This window comes from Lepidochelys kempii, chromosome 1 (assembly GCF_965140285.1).
Source record: "Lepidochelys kempii isolate rLepKem1 chromosome 1, rLepKem1.hap1, whole genome shotgun sequence".
Lineage (NCBI taxonomy): Eukaryota > Metazoa > Chordata > Testudines > Cheloniidae > Lepidochelys > Lepidochelys kempii.
This window is the reverse complement of record NC_136380.1, coordinates 29,516,516-29,537,996: the sequence shown is the minus strand read 5'-3', so window position 1 is coordinate 29,537,996 and position 21,481 is coordinate 29,516,516. Positions and strand designations below refer to the sequence as shown.

Genomic DNA, 21,481 nt, shown 5'->3' with positions numbered 1-21,481 from the left:
CTAGTACTCCTTTTCTTTTTGCGAATACAGACTAACACGGCTGCTACTCTGAAACCCTTTTTAAAGAGGGTGTCCCGCTGCCTGGTATGGGACACAGCTAAGCGTGCTAAGCTCAGATTGCCAGAAAACAGGGCTTGTTCCCCAAACTGGTGGTACACTCTATAATAAAATTTCAGCAAGCCAGTGACAAATGTATGCTTCCAAAATACTATACTAGTTATTATGGAGCCACAGACAGTTCCCTTCAGGCCCTCTAGCCCCTTATGCACCACCAAGACTAACCAGACTTCTGTGATAAATGATTACTAAAACCAGAAATCACATGTTTGGTTCATCTAGTCCAAAGAACCAGACACCCACCCCAGGTCAAAATATACTTCAGATCCTATCAAAAACCACACTGGTAGCCAATCCTTTAGTAAACTAAAGGTTTATTAATATAAAAAAAGGGAAGAGAGTTATTAAATGGTTAAAGTACATCATATACATCACAGTTGATTTCAGAGTTTGTAGACCAAGATAACAGCAGTGATGTTAAATCTGCTAGCTTGCAATAAGTCTCTCTGCATCACCCAAAAGATTGGGGGGCCTCAGTCCATTGTTCAAAGCTTCCCTTTGTTAGAAATCATAATCCAGAGATGTGGAGCAGGGAAGAGGCAAAGAGGTGATGTCACAGTCTCCATTTATATCCTCTTCTAGGACATTCGAAACTTACGGTTTGCTCATAAACCTGAGGGACGAACTAGGCGATCCATATTTGAGAACTTAATGAAATACGCTTTTCCAGTATCCAATAATTTGGTAGGTATTTCTCCTGCTGTTACCAGAAGATGCAGATTGTTGGTGCACAGCACTATTTTTATGGGGCGATTTTATTTGTGAGAGGAGAAATGCTGATATTAAATCCTTTCTGGGTATGTCTACACTGTGCCAGCTGACTTGGGCTAAGGGGCTCAGGCTAAGAGGGTGTTTAATTGCAGCGTAGATGCTTGGGCTGCAGCCAGAGCTCTGGGACCCTCCCATCTCTCAGGGTCCTAGAACCTGAACATCTACAGTGCAGTTCAACAGCCCCTTAGCCCGAGTCAGTTGGCACAGGCCTGCCGCAGGTTTTTAATTGCAGTGTAGACGTACCCTATGTGGACAAAATGCTGCTTAGATCGAGGTCTTCTGGAATTCTAGGTGTGTTGAAACGACAGGCGGTCTGGTTTAGTGATTAAAGCCCAAGAGCAAGAGACCCGAGATTGGATTCTGTTCCTGTATCTGTCACAGACTTCCAAGATGATCTTGGGCAAGTCACTTTTTTGTCTCATTTTCCCATTTCTAAAATAATAATAAATTGCTTACTCCCCAGGAGTGCTGAGACTTTATTAATTAATATCTGTAAAGCAATGCGATGTTAAATGGGAAGTATTCTTTAAGTGTAAATTATTATTATTATTATTATTTATTAATAGTTATTAAATGCCCGTACGGCCTCAAAGCCTGCTCTACTAAAGTCAATGGGAGTCTTTTCATTGATTTCATGGCAGTTAGAGCAGCAGTTTGTCACATTTTACATGAAATTGTTTGAGCAAATTTCATAAATTCCCCAATCCTGCAACTTTGTGTGCATGTTCATTCTGTGCCTGCATTGTGGAGACCCACTGATGTGAGTATCAGTGAGAGAACTCCCCTGTGCCACACTTGAGTGGGACCTACTTATTTCAGCGGGGCTCTGTGCAGACAGATTGCTGCGTCCACTTGCAAGAAGTTGCAGGATCATGCCATATTTTGAAACTGAAATATAGTATATTCTTCATGTGTAAAGGAAATGCAACTCCTCTGTGTCACTGTACAATTATTTGAGAAGCCTGGGTGGGGACTTTTCTCACTGATGCTCACATGCTTGTAATGGAGCAAAATGTTCCGGATACAATGAAATCTGTCAGAGGTTCACAGTCAATATTTGGCTGACTACTCTCGCATCTGCAGAACAGCTGGTCCAGCTGGTCCGTTCAAGGATGTGATGACCATGCAGTTGTTGCTTTAGTAAAGGATGCACTTCTACATAATGTGTGAGAGGAGCCTTCTTGCCACACAAGTCATTTTCTTTTAATAATAAACACCTTTTGTCCCTGTGATGTAGGAGGTAATAGATCAGTGTGATAATGAACATGGAGGAATGTACGTTGGTGTGTTAATTACACTGTAGAGCGGGCGTGTCAATTACTTTACAAAGGCTTGAAGAAAAGTAGTGTCGTAGAAACAAAAGAAGAGTCACCGGTTATTATCTGAGATGTCAGATAACATGGAAAATGAACTTTGAGTATTTAATGGTAAATGTTCTTTCTCTCAGCCCCTTTTTGCATTTGAATACAGAGAGGTTTTCCCTGAAAATGGCTGGAAGGTGTATGACCCTATTTTGGAGTACAGAAGACAGGTAGGTGCTCGTTTCACATCCTTGCTCCTGTACGTTATTCTCTGGAAGGTAAGGTCTTGGCTGGAATAGAATTACTGATGGTGTGTAAGGAGGAAGAACCCAACTCAGAAGTGTCTGCAGGGTCAGGGCAGTGGTCAGCATATTTCAGTAACTGACAGCAGAGGTCCAGCCCCACAGGCAGTAACAACACCTTAAACATTAGTGTAAAGGGGACTCAGGTTGCTGCTATTTTCCTGATAACGTGGTAAAAACACCTGTGGCCTCTGTCTACACTGTCGGCTACAGAGGTGCTGGCAGCTGCTGAAATGAGTGCTAATTTTGCTAGTATAGGCACAAGCCCATTGAACTTTCTAGGGTATGTCTACGCTTAAAACCACGACCATGTTTCTCCCATCACTGTAGTTTATGCGCCTGCCCGAGAGGCAGTTGTTAGGTCGATGGGAGAATTCTTTTCTCAAACTAGCACTGTTTACACCAGGGGTAAGAGGGTTTTTCACACCCCAAGAGATACAGCTATACCAATGTAAGTTTTCAGTGTAGATCAGCCCCTATTTAATGATGGGTGTTACGGTTTTTCCATCATGCTTTAATTAGTTTTAATCCTTTTTCTAGACATTTACAGTTTCCTAAGGGTTTTTTTCTTTTTAAATAAAAAATGTTTCTTTAAAGAGTTTTTTTAAAATGTTTTAAGTAGGAAGTTGGAAGGAGAAAATCCATATAAATATTGTAATATATACTGTACATTGTCTTGGGGGCTATTTTAAGGGATCAACCTAGGCAGGGTAAGGTACAAATGTCCATAGCCTGGAACAAAGATTTGGAGTGTATCCAAACTGGCCTTTACAAAGGTGTTAACTACTTTGAGTTACTTGGCAATAGTTAACTTGAGGTAACGAACTCTAGGGGTACGTCTACACTGCAATAAAAGACCCATGGTGTGGCCATACTGGCCTGGGTCAGCTGACTTGGGATTGCGGGGCTTGGGCTGCCAGGCTATAAAATTGCAGTATAGACATTCAGGGCGCAGGGTGGGGGAACCCTACCAACTTCTTCCTAGTGTAAATACTGCCTAGGATTATGTCTTCTCTGCAAGAAAAGTGGGTTATTTGCATTGAGATAGCTCTTTCAATGTAAAATCAGAGGGGAGACAACGCACAGGTATATATGTAATTGAGATCAACCATCTTTCTTCCCCCCCACCCCATCCCTCAAGCCTAGGGTTTACCTTGACTAGTTACATTAAGGTAAAAATTACAAAGCCTTGTCTCCTCTAGGATGTTACATCGAGTTAGCTATCTCAGTGTAAAAACACACTTGGGTTTTGCAGTGAAGACAAGGCATGATCTGAATTCTGACTGTGATGAAAGGTTTGCTTAGGTCCTGAATCATGAGGGTATTTGTCCCTTGCCAAACTTTGGGGTATTTCGATCTATTTATTTATTGCTGTTTGTAACTCTGGATGTTCTCATTGTCTGGGTCTGTATAAGTAAGTGTCTGATCCTTGTTTTGAATCTTTACTTGAATCTTATTGAATGCATCGGATAATGTGTAAATAATATGATATTCTTGTTAAAATAATAACTGTCCATTAATAAATCAGTATTGTGTTCCTGGCATGGTACTGGGATTTGTGCATACTATAACAAAACTGGGATAATATAGCAAATTCGATAATGAGATTACCTGTCTGTGACCATATGAAGTGTGAACAGAAATCACAGAGGCAAAATGTATGTGTTATCTAGAGAACCTCTGGAATGGATTTAAAAAAAAATTCTGGGAGAGCTGGTTTTGGCTCAAGCTGTGCATTGATTCTACAGGGACCCCATGGTCTTGCATCTTAATTGGCATCTCACGGACCAAGTGGATCTTTTCTCTCTGGATGCGGGAGTAGAGGGCAACAAGTAGAAGCCAGCTGTCAGGCATTCAGAAAAGGTCTGACTTCTGGAGGAGGATAGGGTTGCCAATGCCAGATGTGTTTGAAACCATGGATGTGATGTGATCTCTTCAAATTTGCATAAATGGTCTAGAGGAGATGGCTACAATAGAGATCCTGGAGATGAGGAAGGATCTGCTAAGTGAACCCCAAACTACTCTGTAAATGTCCCTGAGGAAAGAGAGAAGCGTGTAACTTATTAAAAATTATCAGTCACATAAAATGACGGAGAATAATAAACAACGTGTAGAGAACAAAAGGACCTGAGAGAGGCTTGGGTCTGAGTTGGTAATTGAGATCATATGTGGCAAATTAAATTTCAAACTGAAATCGCTCCCTGATTTTTATTACACGCTGACTGGCAAAATATGAAACAGAACTGCCAAGTGAATAAAATTCCGCTAAGCCCAAAAGGCTTCTAGATGACTTGGGAATAACGTAAAGCTTTCAAGTTTCAAACAAGGTGGGGAGCAATTGGAAAATCTTACAAGGGGTTCTGAAGCTTGAAATGTGTGATGCTTCCCCAAGGAAGGTGTGCTGGAATGATACTATGCTCTGGTTAGATGCGTGGTAGAATCTCAGCATGCAGGTTTCAGAACAAACAAATAGGAAAAGATACTTGAAGCGGTGCTGGAGAGGGAAGAGCATCAATGCTTGCCCAGAAGCAGAAAGGTAGAGAAAGAGAACAGATTTTTAAAAGGGAACATTTCCTAGGAAGGGAAAACAGGAATTGATCGGAAAAACGATTCAAAATCAGGCTTAGTGTAGAATCTTCCCTCAATTAGACTCTGATTCAGTAAAGCAGTTAAGCACGTGCTTAACTTTAAGCATGAGACTAGTGGTTTGGGTTTCAGTGGAAAGTACTTATGCTTAACTTTAAGCACATGTGCTTTATGGGATTGTGGCCTTCACATCCGGTCTAATTCAATGCCTGCATTTTCACCATGTGACCAACAGGGGGCGTGATTCAGGTGAATAAAAGTCCATATGCTGCATGTTTAGATGATGTGAATGTAAGTAACAAGAGATTAAAGATTAGCATGAGCCAATACTATGAGGCAGATAGCGTCTGGTCCCTGAATGGAGGGGGCATAAGTTGCTTTCCTCCCTGTGCCCTCATGCAGGGACTCTGCACAGATGCGGCTCTTTATGCTCCTGAGTTCAGGGACTGCAAGTGGTGCGAGCCTACCTGGAGAAGATAAACCATCTCCCTTCCAGGCATCTATACCTCTCTGTATGTCAGCTTGTCTCCCTGTCAAATCGCATTGACCTGCTCCCTGCTTCAGGGAGTGTCACTTTAAATCTTGCTCAGTCCTTTAATCACCTCCCTTCACAGGAATCCAGTCCCTTTGTAACTGTTTATAGCCCTTTGATCTGCTAATGTCCCACTTTAGGAAAACAAGGCATGTAGCTAGACAGAGACAGGAGGTAGGAAGGGTCCTTGCAACTCATAGCCTCCCTCATTCTCTTCCAAGTGTGTATCAGGATGTTCTCATCTGGGAAGCCATTGTGTTGACTTCCTGCTCAGCCCCCACTGAATTAAAGCATTACAGGCATATAATAAACATTCCACTGCTCCCAGTACAAGTTAGATCAGTACAATCATACAGGAAATTCTAATAACCCACCATAGTTATACAGTAACCTCACCTTGCTGACCAGGTCCCTTTCAGGGTTCATAAAATTCTTCCGTCTCAGTATTCTTAGATTATTACATACTAGTTCCACAACTGCTACACAGGGTGCTATAGGAAAAAGTGCTTCTGGATCCCAGAATTCCTGGGTGCAGCCACATACCAAAACAGTTGTGTCAAAACAGCATTGGTGTGTGGACACCCTAAACCACAGCTTGTCAGTTCCTTATGAGAAGTCCCAGTTGGCATGGGGGACTGGTTGATGGGAATCCCACGTCCTCTGAACCATGTCCTGACACAGTTACTAACATTGCTCCTTTATTTTCTCTCTCCTTTTTCCATTGTCTGTCTCCCCCCTGCTCCCCCCTTCTCTTTTCCATGTGCTTTACTGACTCTTCTCCCTTCTGGTCTCTCCTCCACCTTGTCTGGTGGCTCCCATCCCCACTCACCAAAAAGGGGTGCCTGTTGTGAGCATCACTGGGGTGCCATCCAAGGTTGATCTGAGTGACAGAGAAGAAGAGAAGCTTGGGCTGGCCGGCTCCTGTCCTGGGCTCTGTTCCTGCAGCCAGTTACGTTAGGGGCCACAATGGGAGCAGGGAGAAAGTTGCTGTCAAAGCATTGCCTCACCTGTTTCACAATGTATTTTCCATGTGTGATGTGGATTTGGGTCTTGTAGTTTTACCCACCCTCACTGATATTCTCCACTGCTTGGTCTCCATGAGCTAAATCACTGTCCCTCTTGCAGGGGAGCACTTTACCAACCCCATCACAAAGACAAGAGAGATAACTGGCCATTTCATACAACTGGCATTGCTGCCATACGTTTCCTTCCTTAATACAGACACGCTTGTATATGCCCTTGAATTTAAATTCTTAGAAGTGACGGCAAAGTCCGCTGGTCTCTTTCCTTGGGCTGGGGACCCTGTAGTAGTTGATTTTCTTAACTACTGTTTCATATGCAGGGAATTCCCAATGAAAGCTGGAGAATAACCAAGATAAACGAGCGCTACGAGCTGTGTGATACATACCCTGCCATTCTAGTCGTGCCCGTGAATATTCCCGATGAAGAATTAAAGAGAGTGGCATCTTTCAGATCAAGGGGTCGCATACCAGTGAGTATAACAGAGGAAGACACGTCAATGTGGTTTTATAAAGACATTTGTACCATAAATAATGCAATGATCAGACAAAGGATGCCAGGGAGCAAATCCAAATGGTTGATGGATAATAAATGCAACGGGAAGACTTCTGCAAGGAGTTTGAAGGCAGCATTTTCATGAAAGAGACATAGACTAAACTGAAGTGCTAAGAAGATAAGAAAATTGAACTAAATCCAGACTGCAATACAACTTAATTTTCTAGGATACAAAATTAGCCCGTTTAATTCAAAATTTTCTGCCTTTTCTGATTTTTGGGGGGTAACTGAATACTTTTTTTCTGAAGTCTTATATTACGGTTGAGGAAGACTCTTATTAACATCAGGTTATAAATAAGGAATGCCATAAACATTACCTTTATTATTTCAGCAGCAAACCAATATTATGCTATTTGCTTCACAGGAATATAAAAAGATAAGTCCCTGCCCAAAGGAGCTTACAGTTTAAATGGGGAAAATTAAAACAAAATTCAGCACAATGGGCATGCGTGAAAAAGGGTGTGTCTTACTGAGCACATAACTGAATGACAGGAGAATTAGCTGTACTACATTTAAAAGCCAGGTTTAAGCATATTCTTACATTCGTAAGTGGGTCCAGATTTGGGAACGTACAGAAGTTAAAGAACAAAATACAGGACAGTGCTTTCACTTTAATTTAGTCACGACTTAATTTGGTCCAATCCTCTGGAACCAAACCAAATACAAGGAATGGATCCAACAGAATCAGTTACAGATCAATCATTTCACTATCCTACTGAATTCCTGTCTCCATTTTTTTCCTGTGTATTGTGAAAGGTTTTGTCATGGATTCATCCCGAAAGCCAAGCTACGATCACGCGCTGTAGCCAGCCGATGGTTGGAGTGAGTGGAAAGCGAAGCAAAGAGGATGAAAAGTATCTTCAGTCCATCATGGATTCCAATGCTCAGTCCCATAAAATCTTCATCTTTGACGCGAGGCCTAGCGTTAATGCCGTAGCCAATAAGGTTAGATGTGCTCTCTCAGCAGCAGAGGATGTTGCCATTCAGAGCTAGCCTACTGCCCTCCTTTAATATTATCCGTGTGGACGAAGATGGGGTTGCCGTGGTAGAATTGTTGCATTGACAATGGCTCCAATTGTGCAGCTAGATTTGTGCAGGAAGACCCTTGCCACCTACACAGAGTCCTGCTGATGTCAGTGGAACTTTGTGTAGGTGGAAGGATCCACCTACATGAATCCAGTTGCAGGATCAGGGCCTCAGACTGTAGAGGAAGAAAAGACCCCTAAGCCAGCCACAGAGGGTTTAAGAACAGGCTTTGTTCAGGGTGTTTTGTTCAGAACAGAGATTCTGGCACCTTGAATCTTGGATGCTTCTGTTTTTCTGTGCCCAGCAGCTTGGGCCTGTTTCTGAAAGTGTTGAGCACCCTCTGTGCATATTGTCTTTAACAGGACCTGTGGATGTTCAGGACCATTGGAAATAGGGCCTGAGATGCCTCGAGCTGGGCATCTGAAATCCATGGTCGCTTTTGAAAATGTGATGACCTGTCGTGTGATTTATCAGAGTCAGACAGTCAGTGGAATGACTAATAAAGCAGCCCAGGACCAGACCCGTGTTTTAATGTTGTTATGTAGCATACAATAGATATCGGGCTTTGTTTACATGCAAGAATCCCTTTTCTGCCTAGGATCTGGATTTTCTCTATGTTCATCACCCTTTAAAGGGCAATTACCAGTGGGAAAAATGCTGCCCTTCCCATAGGATCCCAAAGTGGGACTGCCAGACTGTAGCATAGTGAGTCTGATGAATTTGTAACTTCAGCGGTGGTAACTAATAATTATCAAAAATAAAAATTAACCTTTGTATATGATATTCAGCAGTTTAACATAGGTACAAATTATAGTATTAAGGAAAAACCATTTCTGCAGGAAAAATCTATTAAGATTATGTACAGGAATAGCCTTGTCCCTGTTTGTAAAATGAATACAATGCATAGGTCTGTTTCCTGCTTTCTTTCATCAGGATTTTGATAGCCTATTTGTAATTGTTTTGATAATACAGGACAAATATTATTTGATATGTAAATGCTACTGGGTTGAAAGACCAAACACAATTTTGTTGATGATTTTCTATGGGTTTGTTTTTGTTTCCCAGGCTAAAGGAGGGGGCTATGAAAGTGAGGATGCCTATCAGAATGCAGAATTAGTTTTCTTGGACATTCACAATATTCATGTTATGAGAGAATCATTGAGAAAACTGAAGGAGATTGTATATCCTAACATTGAGGAGACTCATTGGCTGTCCAATTTGGAATCGACTCATTGGCTGGAACATATCAAGGTGTGCATATGTGTTAGTATCCGTGATGTATGTATCTATCTAACTGAAAGGAGGGGTCATTCTACTTTCTGCTTCTATAAAAGCAGAAGAGTCTTTCTACTCCTGGGGCAGCTGCGAAGCAGCTGCTACTTTGTGTTTCATTTCAGACTCAGAATATTACAGAATAAGACCCTGATCCTGCAAAGACTTACACATGTGCTTAACTTTATGCACTCTCAGGAGTTCCACTGCGGTCAATGGGAAGTTCATTGGGATTCATAATGAGTAAAGTTAAGCACATGCATATAGGTAAGCACATGTTGGGATTGGGGCCAATGTCCAAGTTTTCTCTCTCACAGAGACTTTATATTAGTTCTTTCTTTCATTCTTGTTTTTCTTACTCTCTATAAAAGTAATCTGCACTAAAAATATATGTTTTTCACTTTGTATGGGAGAAAATATAAATGGCACCAGATGAATTATTAAGTCGTTTTCATCCCCCAGAAGGAAATCTTTTTAAATAAGATTCTCTATAATCCTGATAAACCAAGAGAGAGAAAGAAATGAGGGGCCTATTTGTGTAAAGTGCTGAGTACCATCAGCTTCCCCTGCTTTAGGTGGGTATTAAGGGCTCCCAGTTGCAAACAGCTGGAGAGAGAGAGAAAAAGCCATTTATGTATAAATAAGAAGCTTTCAGCTGCCACATTAACATAGATTTTTGCTAGATTTGGCCTACGATTTTTATCCTATGTTGTTGTTTCACTGAAAATCAGCAAGGGTTTTTCCTCTCCAAAATGTAAATTTGGTATGTGAGTACATACTACACAGTTGTCCCAGGGAAAGCCAATAGTTTCAAGTCTAAAAGTAGGAGGTAGCAAGCCAAATCTTTGGGAAGAGTAGTACACTATGTTGTTTGTCCTGCACTGTTCCTTACAGCTGAATAGTTTGATGTCAGCTGTTCAGTTGGCAGAACATATTTAGCCAAAGTAAATCAGTATTCTATGGGTGCGTGTGTTTATAGATAGCTATTTTGGGGGGGTGAATAACCTATTAATGTAAAAATGCCTAATGCACTAACACAAGGGTGAGCAAACTTTTTGGCCCGAGGGCCACATCCGGGTGAGGAAATTGCTTGCATGGCCGGGGCAAGGATGCTGAGGTGCGGGGTGTGGAAGGGGGTGCGGTGTGCAGGAAGGGGCTCAGGGCAAGGGGTTGGGGCAGAGGAGGGGTGCGGAGCATATGAGGGGGCTCACGGAAGGGGGTTAGGGTGCAGGAGGGGGCTCAGGCAGGGGGTTGGGGCGCAGGAGGCGGCAGGGGGCTCAGGGCAGGGAGTTGGGGTGCGGTGTGCAGGAGGGGTTCAGGCTCCGGCTCAGCACCACTTACCTAGAGCGGCTCCAGGGTGGCAGCGGCATGCACCGGGGCCAGGACCGGCTCCCTGCATGCTTGCCCTGGGGCTGCGCCACACCGCATCACTCTGGGAAGCGGCTGGTACCATGTCCCCGCGCCGCCCCTGGGAGTCGGGGGGGGTGGGGAGGGCCTCACGTGTTTTCCTCGCCTGTAGGTACCTCCCCCGAAGCTCGCATTAGCCACGGTAACCCATTCCTGGCCAATGGGAGCTTTGGGAGAGGTACCCACAGGCAAGAGCAACATACGGAGCTCTCTGCCGCCCCACCCCCAGGGGCTGCAGCGATGTGGTGTGGCCGCGTCCCGGAGCAGCGCGGAGCCCGCATCCAAAGCCCCGAGGGGCCAGATCTGGCTCGCAAGCCGTAGTTTGCTCACCCCTGCACTAACACTTGGAACAAGGGCTTGTCTACATGGGGAAATTGACCAGTTTAGCTACAGTGGGAATAATTATTCCAGCTATACCAGCCAGTTTCCCTATGTACACAAGCCCCAAGTCTCACTCATCTGACAAAATTAGATTACCTATATTTGCAGGGTTAGCACATAAAGGTCAACTCCCTGAAATTATGCATTTACAGGAAAAAAGGATAGTAAAGAACTGTTCTTGGAAAAGCAGGCTTGACAGTTTCTTCCTGTGGGAAAATACAACCAATCTAGGTTTCCCATGTACACTACTGCTGTAGCCGAGACAAGGGACTTGGTTACAGCAGCGCTGTTCCCTAACATGATTAAAACAGGATTAAAATTTTAGCATAGATGGGATTTAATTGTGTCCAGGGAACTGGGTTTAAATTCTGGACTGACCAAGTATTTCATCTGGCTACTGGGACACTTCCAGAGTCATGTCTACCCTACAACTTGTAACCTCACTAGGGCATAACCACTCTGTAACCAAGCCCCTGTCTCAGTTATAATTGTGAAGTTTGGGCCTGATTCCAAAAGTGTTGACATGGCCCTTCGGCCTGATTCCAAAAGTGTTGACATGGCCCTTGGGCCTGATTCCAAAAGTCCCTAGACATGGCCCTTGTCTTGTCTAGTGATGTCACAGGCAATTCTCCACTTGTAGTTCATATTCTATGGAGAAACTTCACTAGTGCCCTGTCTGTGTTTCAGCTAATTCTTGCCGGCGCTCTTCGGATTGCTGATAAGGTGGAGTCGGGGAAAACCTCTGTGGTTGTGCACTGCAGCGACGGCTGGGACCGAACAGCTCAGCTCACTTCTCTGTCCATGCTCATTCTCGATGGCTACTATCGAACAATAAGGGGGTTCGAGGTGCTTGTGGAGAAGGAATGGCTGAGCTTTGGGCACAGATTTCAGCTGGTGAGTCAATAGCCTTTTGAGCAGATTCAGTTGCTAGGTGTTGAATGAAGAGCATCTCACTGGATTAGTGACATAGGCAAAAGGTCTATATATGTTCCTTTAATCAATGTTACTTGATCAGAGCTGAGCTCAGAGTAAAGGTGAATGCCACTGAAAAGCATTATATCCTTCAGGTTTCAGAGTAGCAGCCGTGTTAGTCTGTATCCGCAAAAAGAACAGGAGGACTTGTGGTACCTTAGAGACTAACAAATTTATTTGAGCATAATTTTTCATGAGCTACAGCTCACTCGTTGATTTTTGCTCATTGTCCTTAGACTGCAGTCAGTTGATGTTGGTTAATGTTATCTGATCTAATACTGTATCTAATACTTACCTGTGGCACTGATTTCATTATGTGATCTTGGGTGGTCACTTAACAGTTTTCCCATCTTCTTACTTGTGATGTTATCCCCCGTTTTACATGTGGGGAAACTGAGGTAGTCGAGTGATTGACGGCCCAATCCAGCAAAACAGTAAACCATGTGCTTAAACTGTAAGGAGATGATTAGTCCCATCTATAAAAGGGAGATAACGATGCTGATCTTCTCTGTAAAGCACTTTGAGATCTACATCTGAAAAGTATTCTATAAGAGAGAGGTATTATTATTACCTACATGCTTAAGACCAGAAGAGTGGCTATTCTGGGTCAGACCAATGGTCCATTTGGCCCACTATCCCGTCTTCCAGCAATGGCTAATGTCAGGTGCTCCAGAAAGAACGAACAGAACAGGGCAGTTATTGAGTGATCCATCTCGTTGTCCAGCCCCAGCTTCTGGCAAACGGAGGTTTAGGGACAACCGGAGCATGGGGTTGTGTCCCTGACCATCTTGGCTAATAGCCATTGAACTTATCTAATTCTTTTTTTGAACCCAGCTACACTTTTGGCCTTCACAATATCTCCTGGCAATGAGTTCCATAGGTTTGCTGTGCATTGTATGTACTTGTATGTACAAGTACTTCCTTTGTTTGTTTTAAACCTGCGGCCTGTTAATTTCATTGGATGACCCCTTGTTCTTGTGTTGTATGAAGAGGTAAATAACACTTCTCTATTCACTCTCGCCACACCATTCATAGACCTATTCTGTCATTCCTATATATTTTGTACCCTGGTATTACTGTGTCCCATTATTATTCCACCAAGTTTCTGTGAGGGCTATTATATCAATATACTCATTTAATACCAGGCACTCAAGTTCACCCATTTTAGGATTTAGACATCAGCATTTGTATCCAAGCACTTATAAAAAGTTGTCAGTATTAAGTTGGGTACAATTGCGTGCCTTCATGTGATGTAACTGAATGGGACTCTTTTTCATCTGAATTTTCTCTGGACTTCCTACATGTACTTTATCAATTTCTATCCTCTCCTCTTTAGTAGGATATAGATTATCCCCTCTAATAAATCCTCCCCTAATGGATGTCTCCGTCCAGACCGTGTGGTCCTACGCACCTCTCAGCCTTCCCCCAGCCTTTAATTTAAAAAGTCTTCTACGACCTCTATGGCTTCAGTGCTTGCTGAATTGGGACCTTAAGTGATTTGCCCAAGGCCATGCATCCAGGTCAGTGTCAGAGGCCTACTTCTTAGGGGCATTTTCATAACTACCTCTCATGGGGTGGTGAGGATGAGCAAGTGTTTGTACAGGGCTTGGCAGCTAGGAAGTGCTATGTTATAATTATCATTAGGGGCTGTGTTTCTGTGTAACGCTTGGCTCCATTATATTGTACTACTGATTGAAGAGGAGGATGATGATATATATAATTGAAAGGAACAAAAGTTTAAACTTTTTCTAGTCTAGTTTGAACTCTAGCTGGTAAATGAAATCCATGTCGGAATAACATCTGGAGCTTCTATTCAGATCACTTTTGTTTTTAGTTCTTTCTTAAGTGCACTTAATATGTCCCTCAGAAATGATCTCACTTCAAATACTAGAGGACTAGCTGTCCAGAACTTCTGCACTTACTAATATAAACACAGCAAAATCAGGACACTTTTAGACTATCTTACAGCTATTGCGGGCTGCTGCATTGGTAACCCAGGTACACAGAATCCAAGCAATTTTTGTGAAGCACTGTATTAGTTCATGTTCTTTTTTTGTTTTGCATCAGAGAGTTGGCCATGGAGATAAGAATCATGCAGATGCAGACAGATCTCCCGTATTTCTCCAGTTCATTGATTGTGTCTGGCAAATGACAAGACAGGTAAATTTCTAAGCTGCAAACATGCTTTATGCAGGACTTAGATGGGTGTGTCTGGCCAGTAATCTTGCTGTTCAACTTTGAAATTAAAATACAGCATCCTCTGTGTGGCTTTTTTGTTCTTTTCTGTTTTTGTTTGGGTATAATTGTCAAAAGTGACTGAGTTAGGAGCCTAACTGTCATCATTTAATCCGTATGGGATTTAGGAGCCTAAGTGACTAATACACTTTTGAAAATCAGACTTAAGCTCCTTAATCATTTTGTGACTTTTGAAAATTTTATTTTCCCCAAGTGGCATTAATTGTGTGAGAGGAGACGGGATTGAAGACAGCTGGGTTTTGTTTCACTTTAACATGTTCTAAAAGTGAATGCATTGCTCCTAAATTGTGAATGATTATGCACTGGAGTCTCCTTTACTCACAGACCAGGTACTGTACGAGCAGGGCCACTTAAATTTCTTCTGCTCTGGAGGGAACATCTCCAGGGGCTTAGAGTGAGAGCCATGCCACTGTGTCCACTCTGCACTTGGCCTCTGCGCCAGGGCCTGTAGGTTGTATTTTTATCCTTTTGACAAAGGTGGCTAGACACCATTGAAAAAAACGACCTATGATAAAAATGGTGAACAGGGATGCCATTTTAGATGGTACTTTTCAGTTGCCAAACAGGAGAGGTGGCAGCATGTCCCTTTCTTGGATGTTGCTAAAGCATCCTTCTCAGTGGTCGTCTTAATCCTTCTCTCATCAAGTTCCTTGGGAGGAGTAGGTGTTTGGGATGGACTGAATGGCAGCTGATGACGTAGACTCATAGGCATCAGAGATGGAAAAGACCCGTTATATCATCTAGCCTTGGGAATAGGGCTCAGAAGCCAGGGAGGACAGGATGGTAAGGGATACAGAACAAGATTTCCTGCTGTCCCCTTGTGTTTCCCGCACCACACCGTTTCAAACCACCCCACCCTCACACTTCTCTCTGTCCCCTGACCCTGCTCTGACTGCACCCTCACCCACTCACACATACACCATATCACGCTCGCACACAACTCCAGATCGGGCCCACCTTCCTTACTGCATAGCTCTGCCCTGACTCGAAAAAAATGGGGATACAGTTTTCACAACTTCTCCCCCCCCCCGGCCCAGGTTTTCCACCCTCTATAGAGCGAGTCAGAATTATTCAATATTCAGAAAAGTGCTGATTAAATTTTGAAAAACTATTTTTAAAACAAAAGGGGGAAAAATGTAGTGAAGCTTTGTATCTGTTTTCCAAGCAGCTCAGATTGTTGTTATACATGTGGATTACAGTACACCTAGAGGCTTCAGCCAATGTTAAGGCCTTGCATGTGATAGCAATTCCTAGGTTCCCACGACCTATTCCCAACATGTGAACTGGTTTCATGGCCTTCTGCTGCAGCCTCATGGAAGACTTCCAATTGGATGCGTGAATTGTTTCCATTTAAATAGATAGAGCTTTCACTCCTACTTAGAGTTTGTTTATTTTATATCTGCGGCACCCTTTTGTTCATAACCTCATTAAAGTTCTGGCATTAGAGACCTGCATAAAGTGCAAGCCCCAATTTAAGCAGCTCTGGGTGTATATAAATACAGTGATCAGACTCTTCGGGCCTCTGGCTTTTGCTCAGAATTCCTTACTGCACATGTAAAGCAGATTTCTGAGCAAAGCGTTTGTTCTCAGAAAGTAGTAATATGATTTTGGAGACAGAGACAGCCAAATAACACAAACAAATCCGAAATTAGAAATGCATAGGGGGTATATTCAGCTCATTAACTAACACAATTGACTGTTATAGTGGTATGTGTGTTTATTAGCAACAAGCAATGTACTAACAAAAATAAACACGCAATCTTCCTGGTTGTGTTTGAAGTTTCCTACCGCATTTGAATTCAATGACTGTTTCCTGATGATCATTCTGGACCACCTGTACAGCTGTTTGTTTGGGACTTTCCTGTGTAGCAGTGAGCAGCAGAGGGTGAAGGAGGTAAGGGCTCACCTCTTTCCAAGAATAATGCAATTCCTCAATGTTCCTAAAATGGGTGAATGATGCTGATGGCATTGTTCACGTTCCCAGTGACTCCAGTGGGAGCAAGTTTTGGCCCTAACAGGTCTTCCAGCTGAACGCTGGCATTCAGGATTCTTTCCCCCTGTAAACTGGTGTAAACTACTCAGAGCTTAATTTCTGTACTTCAGACTTGTGTACATTTCAGCGTATTCAGAATCTCTAAAGGCACCTTCAACCATTAGCCTCTGTCTTAACAGCTATCAGTTGCCTAGGAGATGTTTATCAAAAGTTCAAATAAAATCATACTTTCAACTCCCTGCCCAGGAATACTAGAAAGCGAGCTGATTGTATAAACTAAAATGTGTGCACAGTCCTACCGTGTCACATCCAGCAGACCATATGGCAGTAACAGGGTGCCAGGTGTGCGCTTTTCCTTGGAGAGAATGGAACTGCCAGCTACTAGGAGGCATGTGGCTGTAGCTCGTTACTCTAGCCTGGCCTGCCTTGGCAGAGCTCAAAGCAGTTACAAGTCCCAAAGTGCAAGTGGAGGAATGTTGGGTACATTTGCATGACTTAAAACACTAAGCCAGAGTTACATGTACAACCCCAACCTGAAATCAAAAGGAAAATGAATGGCGCTCGCTCGGTCTCCACTTGCTGGAAGCACCATTTAATTACACAAAGGCTGCATCTACACTAGGGAAAATGGCATCTGTAATTCTCCCCTGGGGATGGCAACAGTGGAGGTTGTAGTCTAGTCAGGACTATGGTGTTTAATCGCTGTGTTGCATAGATGTGCACTGAGCTGAATTTGACAACACAGTGGTCAGAATCACTATTAAAACCACATTGCTGGTGAATTGTGTGTCCCAGTTTTCCCAGTGTACATGGGGCTTGAACATTTGTCATTCCAGCTTCAGAAAACCCCATCTCCTCTCCAGGCAGCCTTCCCCTTTTTGTGCCAATGATGATTCCCTTGATTGTGATGCAGGTTGAGATGAAATAAGGGATGTTTGCATGCCACAGTGTGTATATGCCTGCCTCCATGTGTTTAGAGTCTAGAAAAAAGCATACAATGTATTTTTTTTAGTTATGAAAAGGCAGCCAGATTTTTATTAATAGTAAACATATGTATATGCTGGTATAAATAGTCAAAACTGTGCAGATAAATACTAGTGTTCATATGGCTGGGTATGTAAAACAGGTTTTATTTTTTTTCCTTAAAGAACCTTCCAAAAAAGACACTGTCATTGTGGTCTTACATCAATAGCCAACTTGAAGACTTCACTAATCCCTTGTATGTGTGCTACTCCAACCATGTCTTGTATCCTGTGGCCAGCATGCGCCACCTAGAGCTTTGGGTGGGATATTACATCAGATGGAATCCAAGGATGAAACCACAGGTGACCATTTTGTTTCTAAAATACTGTGTGTGTCAAAAATCTTGTCTCTGATGTTCCTAAGGAACCAGGCACCTGGGAGCTGCACTACCTTCCAAGCCCAAGCTGCCACAGCTTAAATTTAAAAACAAAACCTATTTGCAAGCAATGTACCTGCAACGTGTGTCATTGAACTAGGTGCCTAACTTTAGTTTTAAAAATATCAGCCAGGATTTTAAAAACTGGGTGTCTGACTGTAGACTCCCAGGTAAGTGGGCTGGAAATCCCTGGGAGCTGTAGGCGCTCAGCACTTTGAGAAATCAAATCACTTGAGCAGGCATAGCATTTTCAGAAGCATCAGGTCCCGCTTACTGGAGGGACTCAGGCACCCAAGCCTCATTGAATGTCAGTGGGACTTAGGCTCGCAAATCACTGAGGCACTTCGGAAATGTTTGCCCTAGATGCGTAAAGAGAGACTTTGGGGCCTAACTTTATGCATTCACTTCTGAAAATCTTGGTCACTAGAAATCAGAAGCAGTGTTTTTAAGCATTTAGGACAAGTTAGAGATACTTAAAAGAATCTCCAAAGTGCCCTTATTCGACATCTACTGAATTAGAATCATAGAATCATAGAATATCAGGGTTGGAAGGGACCCCAGAAGGTCATCTAGTCCAACCCCCTGCTCGAAGCAGGACCAATTCCCAGTTAAATCATCCCAGCCAGGGCTTTGTCAAGCCTGACCTTAAAAACCTCTAAGGAAGGAGATTCTACCACCTCCCTAGGTAACGCATTCCAGTGTTTCACCACCCTCTTAGTGAAAAAGTTTTTTTCCTAATATCCAATCTAAACCTCCCCCACTGCAACTTGAGACCATTACTCCTCGTTCTGTCATCTGCTACCATTGAGAACAGTCTAGAGCCATCCTCTTTGGAACCCCCTTTCAGGTAGTTGAAAGCAGCTATCAAATCCCCCCTCATTCTTCTCTTCTGCAGGCTAAACAATCCCAGCTCCCTCAGCCTCTCCTCATAACTCATGTGTTCCAGTCCCCTAATCATTTTTGTTGCCCTTCGCTGGACTCTCTCCAATTTATCCACATCCTTCTTGAAGTGTGGGGCCCAAAACTGGACACAGTACTCCAGATGAGGCCTCACCAATGTCGAATAGAGGGGAACGATCACGTCCCTCGATCTGCTCGCTATGCCCCTACTTATACATCCCAAAATGCCATTGGCCTTCTTGGCAACAAGGGCACACTGCTGACTCATATCCAGCTTCTCGTCCTAATTAATTATCAGCAGCATTGAGATGCCAAGGGGAGAGGTGACTGAGAGATTTGCAGGTCTCAGCTTTTACAATTCACAATGTTTATGTTATTACCCTGCTAGTTTGTCTCATTCCCAAATCAGCTTTGTAAATAAAATACAGCCACTGAGGCCAAGAAGCATCAGGGCCCTGGAACTAGCAGGCTGTGAGAGTGCCGGTGACAGAAAAGTGGCAAGGTATGTGGAAGTCAGAACAGCTAATTAATTTGCTTATGCGCTGTGGGTAAGAGGAGAGGATGGCATAACCCTTATACCCTACAAACTAAAAAATGGACAAAGAGCAACTGAGGCAGTAATGACATCTAGTGGTTTAGCAGGCTTGGCCTATGCAGCCTTTTATTGTCACTCAGCTGCACGTTCCTTTGCATTGCAGGAGCCTGTCCACAGTCGATACAAGGAACTTCTTGCCAAACGGGCTGAGTTGCAGAAGAAAGTAGAGGAGCTCCAGAGAGAGATTACCAACCGATCAACCTCATCCTCGGAGAGAGCTGGCTCTCCTGCACAGTGTGTCACTCCTGTACAAACAGTTGTATAATATGGACTTCTATTAAGTATTTCCCAGGACCACCTGAAAAGGGCAGCTCTAATAGGAAACCCTTTGAATTTAGATCCTGGTGTCTTGGAGACATCAACCACCTTATTTATTACATTTCTCTCCAGGGTAATTTATTAGTATTGTAGCACTAGAGGAAGCTTAAGCTAAAAAAAGGGCAGATCCCATGCAATTATCTTGGTGGCTAGATGATGCTAAAACTAATTGCACTTGTCACCTAAAAACAAAACCTAGAGCTCTCACTGACTTAGCTGTTAGAAATCATTTTGCTTTGAATGAGCAACTATTGCTTGGAAGGAAGTATTCTGTAAGCAAAGTATCTACAGAGGAGGAGGACAATGAAAATTCTCCACCTTGCTGAAAAGAAACGAAAAGAGACTGAAGTAAGAAATCAGTCTGCAGAATTCATATCTGACTCAAATGTTTAGAATATAGCCATTGAATAGTTTGACTTATCAATGTCAATATACATATAACTATCAGTTGAATTGTTTTGCCAACGTGTCACTGAAAGACAGATGCTGATAGGACCTGAATAATAGAATGCTTTTTACTATTTAGATAGATAGGAAAGAACCAATCACTGGTATACATCAGAGGAAGCTAGGCCAAGTTCTGTGACTTTACTTCTGTCATGGAGGTGGAACTTAAAAGAAACAGACTTGTTTTTTAGGTATATACCCAATACTGCAAAGTGATGCCTTATTTACAGGAAGGACAAGCTGAGGGATATGAGGGGCTCATCCACTACCCTGTCCTTTTTGGGACCAAGTTTATCTCCATCCCCCTCACCTGGAATCGTCACTTATTTTCACCCAGTTCAGTACTATGAAGCAGATGTTAATTACTGAGGGGGTGGGAAACAGATCCCCATAGTTTCTGCATTTTTTTTTGTGTGTGTGTGCGCCTCAGATGCAAGAGCTGGCAAAGTAAATGATATAAAACAGGGCAAGTGCAACACTTTCTGGGATCAACTCAATTTAATTTTGCTTAGGTAAGTGTAAATAGTTATTTCCGTATTTCAGTATGGGATCATGATGATGTGCTTAAAATTCAAACTGACTGTTTTACTTCTCTTCCGTTGACAGTAAGCGTATCGACCAAAGAAAGCTTTCTGCATGTATTACAATCGCCATGTAAAAGTAGCCGTCAGTTGATGGAGTTGTGTAGCCTGCTAGCGTATTTCAGCACTAGCTTAATAACTTTTTACACTGTCAGAGAAGAGAATACAGTGGACTTGGAACAAAGAATCATTGTCATCGGCACAATGATCAATTAAACTTTGTCCAAAATCAATGTTAATAACTTTATTGTAGAAATCAGGGTGAAAACAGTCAATTTTCTGGTGATTACTTTTGTTGAACTAATTTTTTTCATTTTAATCGTGTCTTTCCAAATACATGCATATGCACTTGAATGAGGAGGTTGGGGGGGTGTAGCAAAAGTCAACCTATTTATAAGGGCTTTTTAGCTTTGCCTCTAGCTCTCATTTCCATATGCAGCTGTATGTTTTGATCAGAGTAAAAAGAACAGGAGTACTTGTGGCATCTTAGAGACTAACAAATTTATTTAAGCATAAGCTTTCATGGGCTACAGCCCACTTCATCAGATGCATAAAATGGAACATATAGTAAGAAGATATACATACATACAGAGCACATGAAAAGGTGGAAGTTGTCATACCAACTCTAAGAGGCTAATTAATTAAGATGAGCTATTATCAGCAGGAGAAAAAACTTTTGTAATGATAATCAAGATGGCCTATTTCAGACAGTTGACAAGAAGGTGTGAGGATACTTAACATGAGAAAGAG

The 21,481-nt window shown here is 42.7% G+C and overlaps 1 protein-coding gene across 7 annotated transcripts in view; it reads left to right on the top strand.

Moving 5' to 3' along the window:
* Positions 1 to 20,964, top strand: part of MTMR2 (myotubularin related protein 2) — an 81,412-nt gene extending 60,448 nt beyond the window's left edge. For 5 of the 7 annotated variants that reach the window (XM_073337741.2, XM_073337802.2, XM_073337762.2 and 2 more), the window contains 10 exons: positions 700 to 801; positions 2,336 to 2,419; positions 6,952 to 7,101; positions 7,941 to 8,129; positions 9,276 to 9,461; positions 11,958 to 12,164; positions 14,310 to 14,402; positions 16,279 to 16,392; positions 17,640 to 17,816; positions 19,489 to 20,964. In XM_073337741.2, coding sequence (XP_073193842.1) covers positions 700 to 801; positions 2,336 to 2,419; positions 6,952 to 7,101; positions 7,941 to 8,129; positions 9,276 to 9,461; positions 11,958 to 12,164; positions 14,310 to 14,402; positions 16,279 to 16,392; positions 17,640 to 17,816; positions 19,489 to 19,650 — 1,464 coding nt within the window. In that variant the 3' untranslated portion in view covers positions 19,651 to 20,964. The remainder of the gene's footprint in view (positions 1 to 699; positions 802 to 2,335; positions 2,420 to 6,951; positions 7,102 to 7,940; positions 8,130 to 9,275; positions 9,462 to 11,957; positions 12,165 to 14,309; positions 14,403 to 16,278; positions 16,393 to 17,639; positions 17,817 to 19,488) is intronic. The other 2 variants (XM_073337782.2, XM_073337772.2) reach the window with 2 other exon arrangements.
* The last annotated feature ends 517 nt before the right edge of the window (positions 20,965 to 21,481 follow it).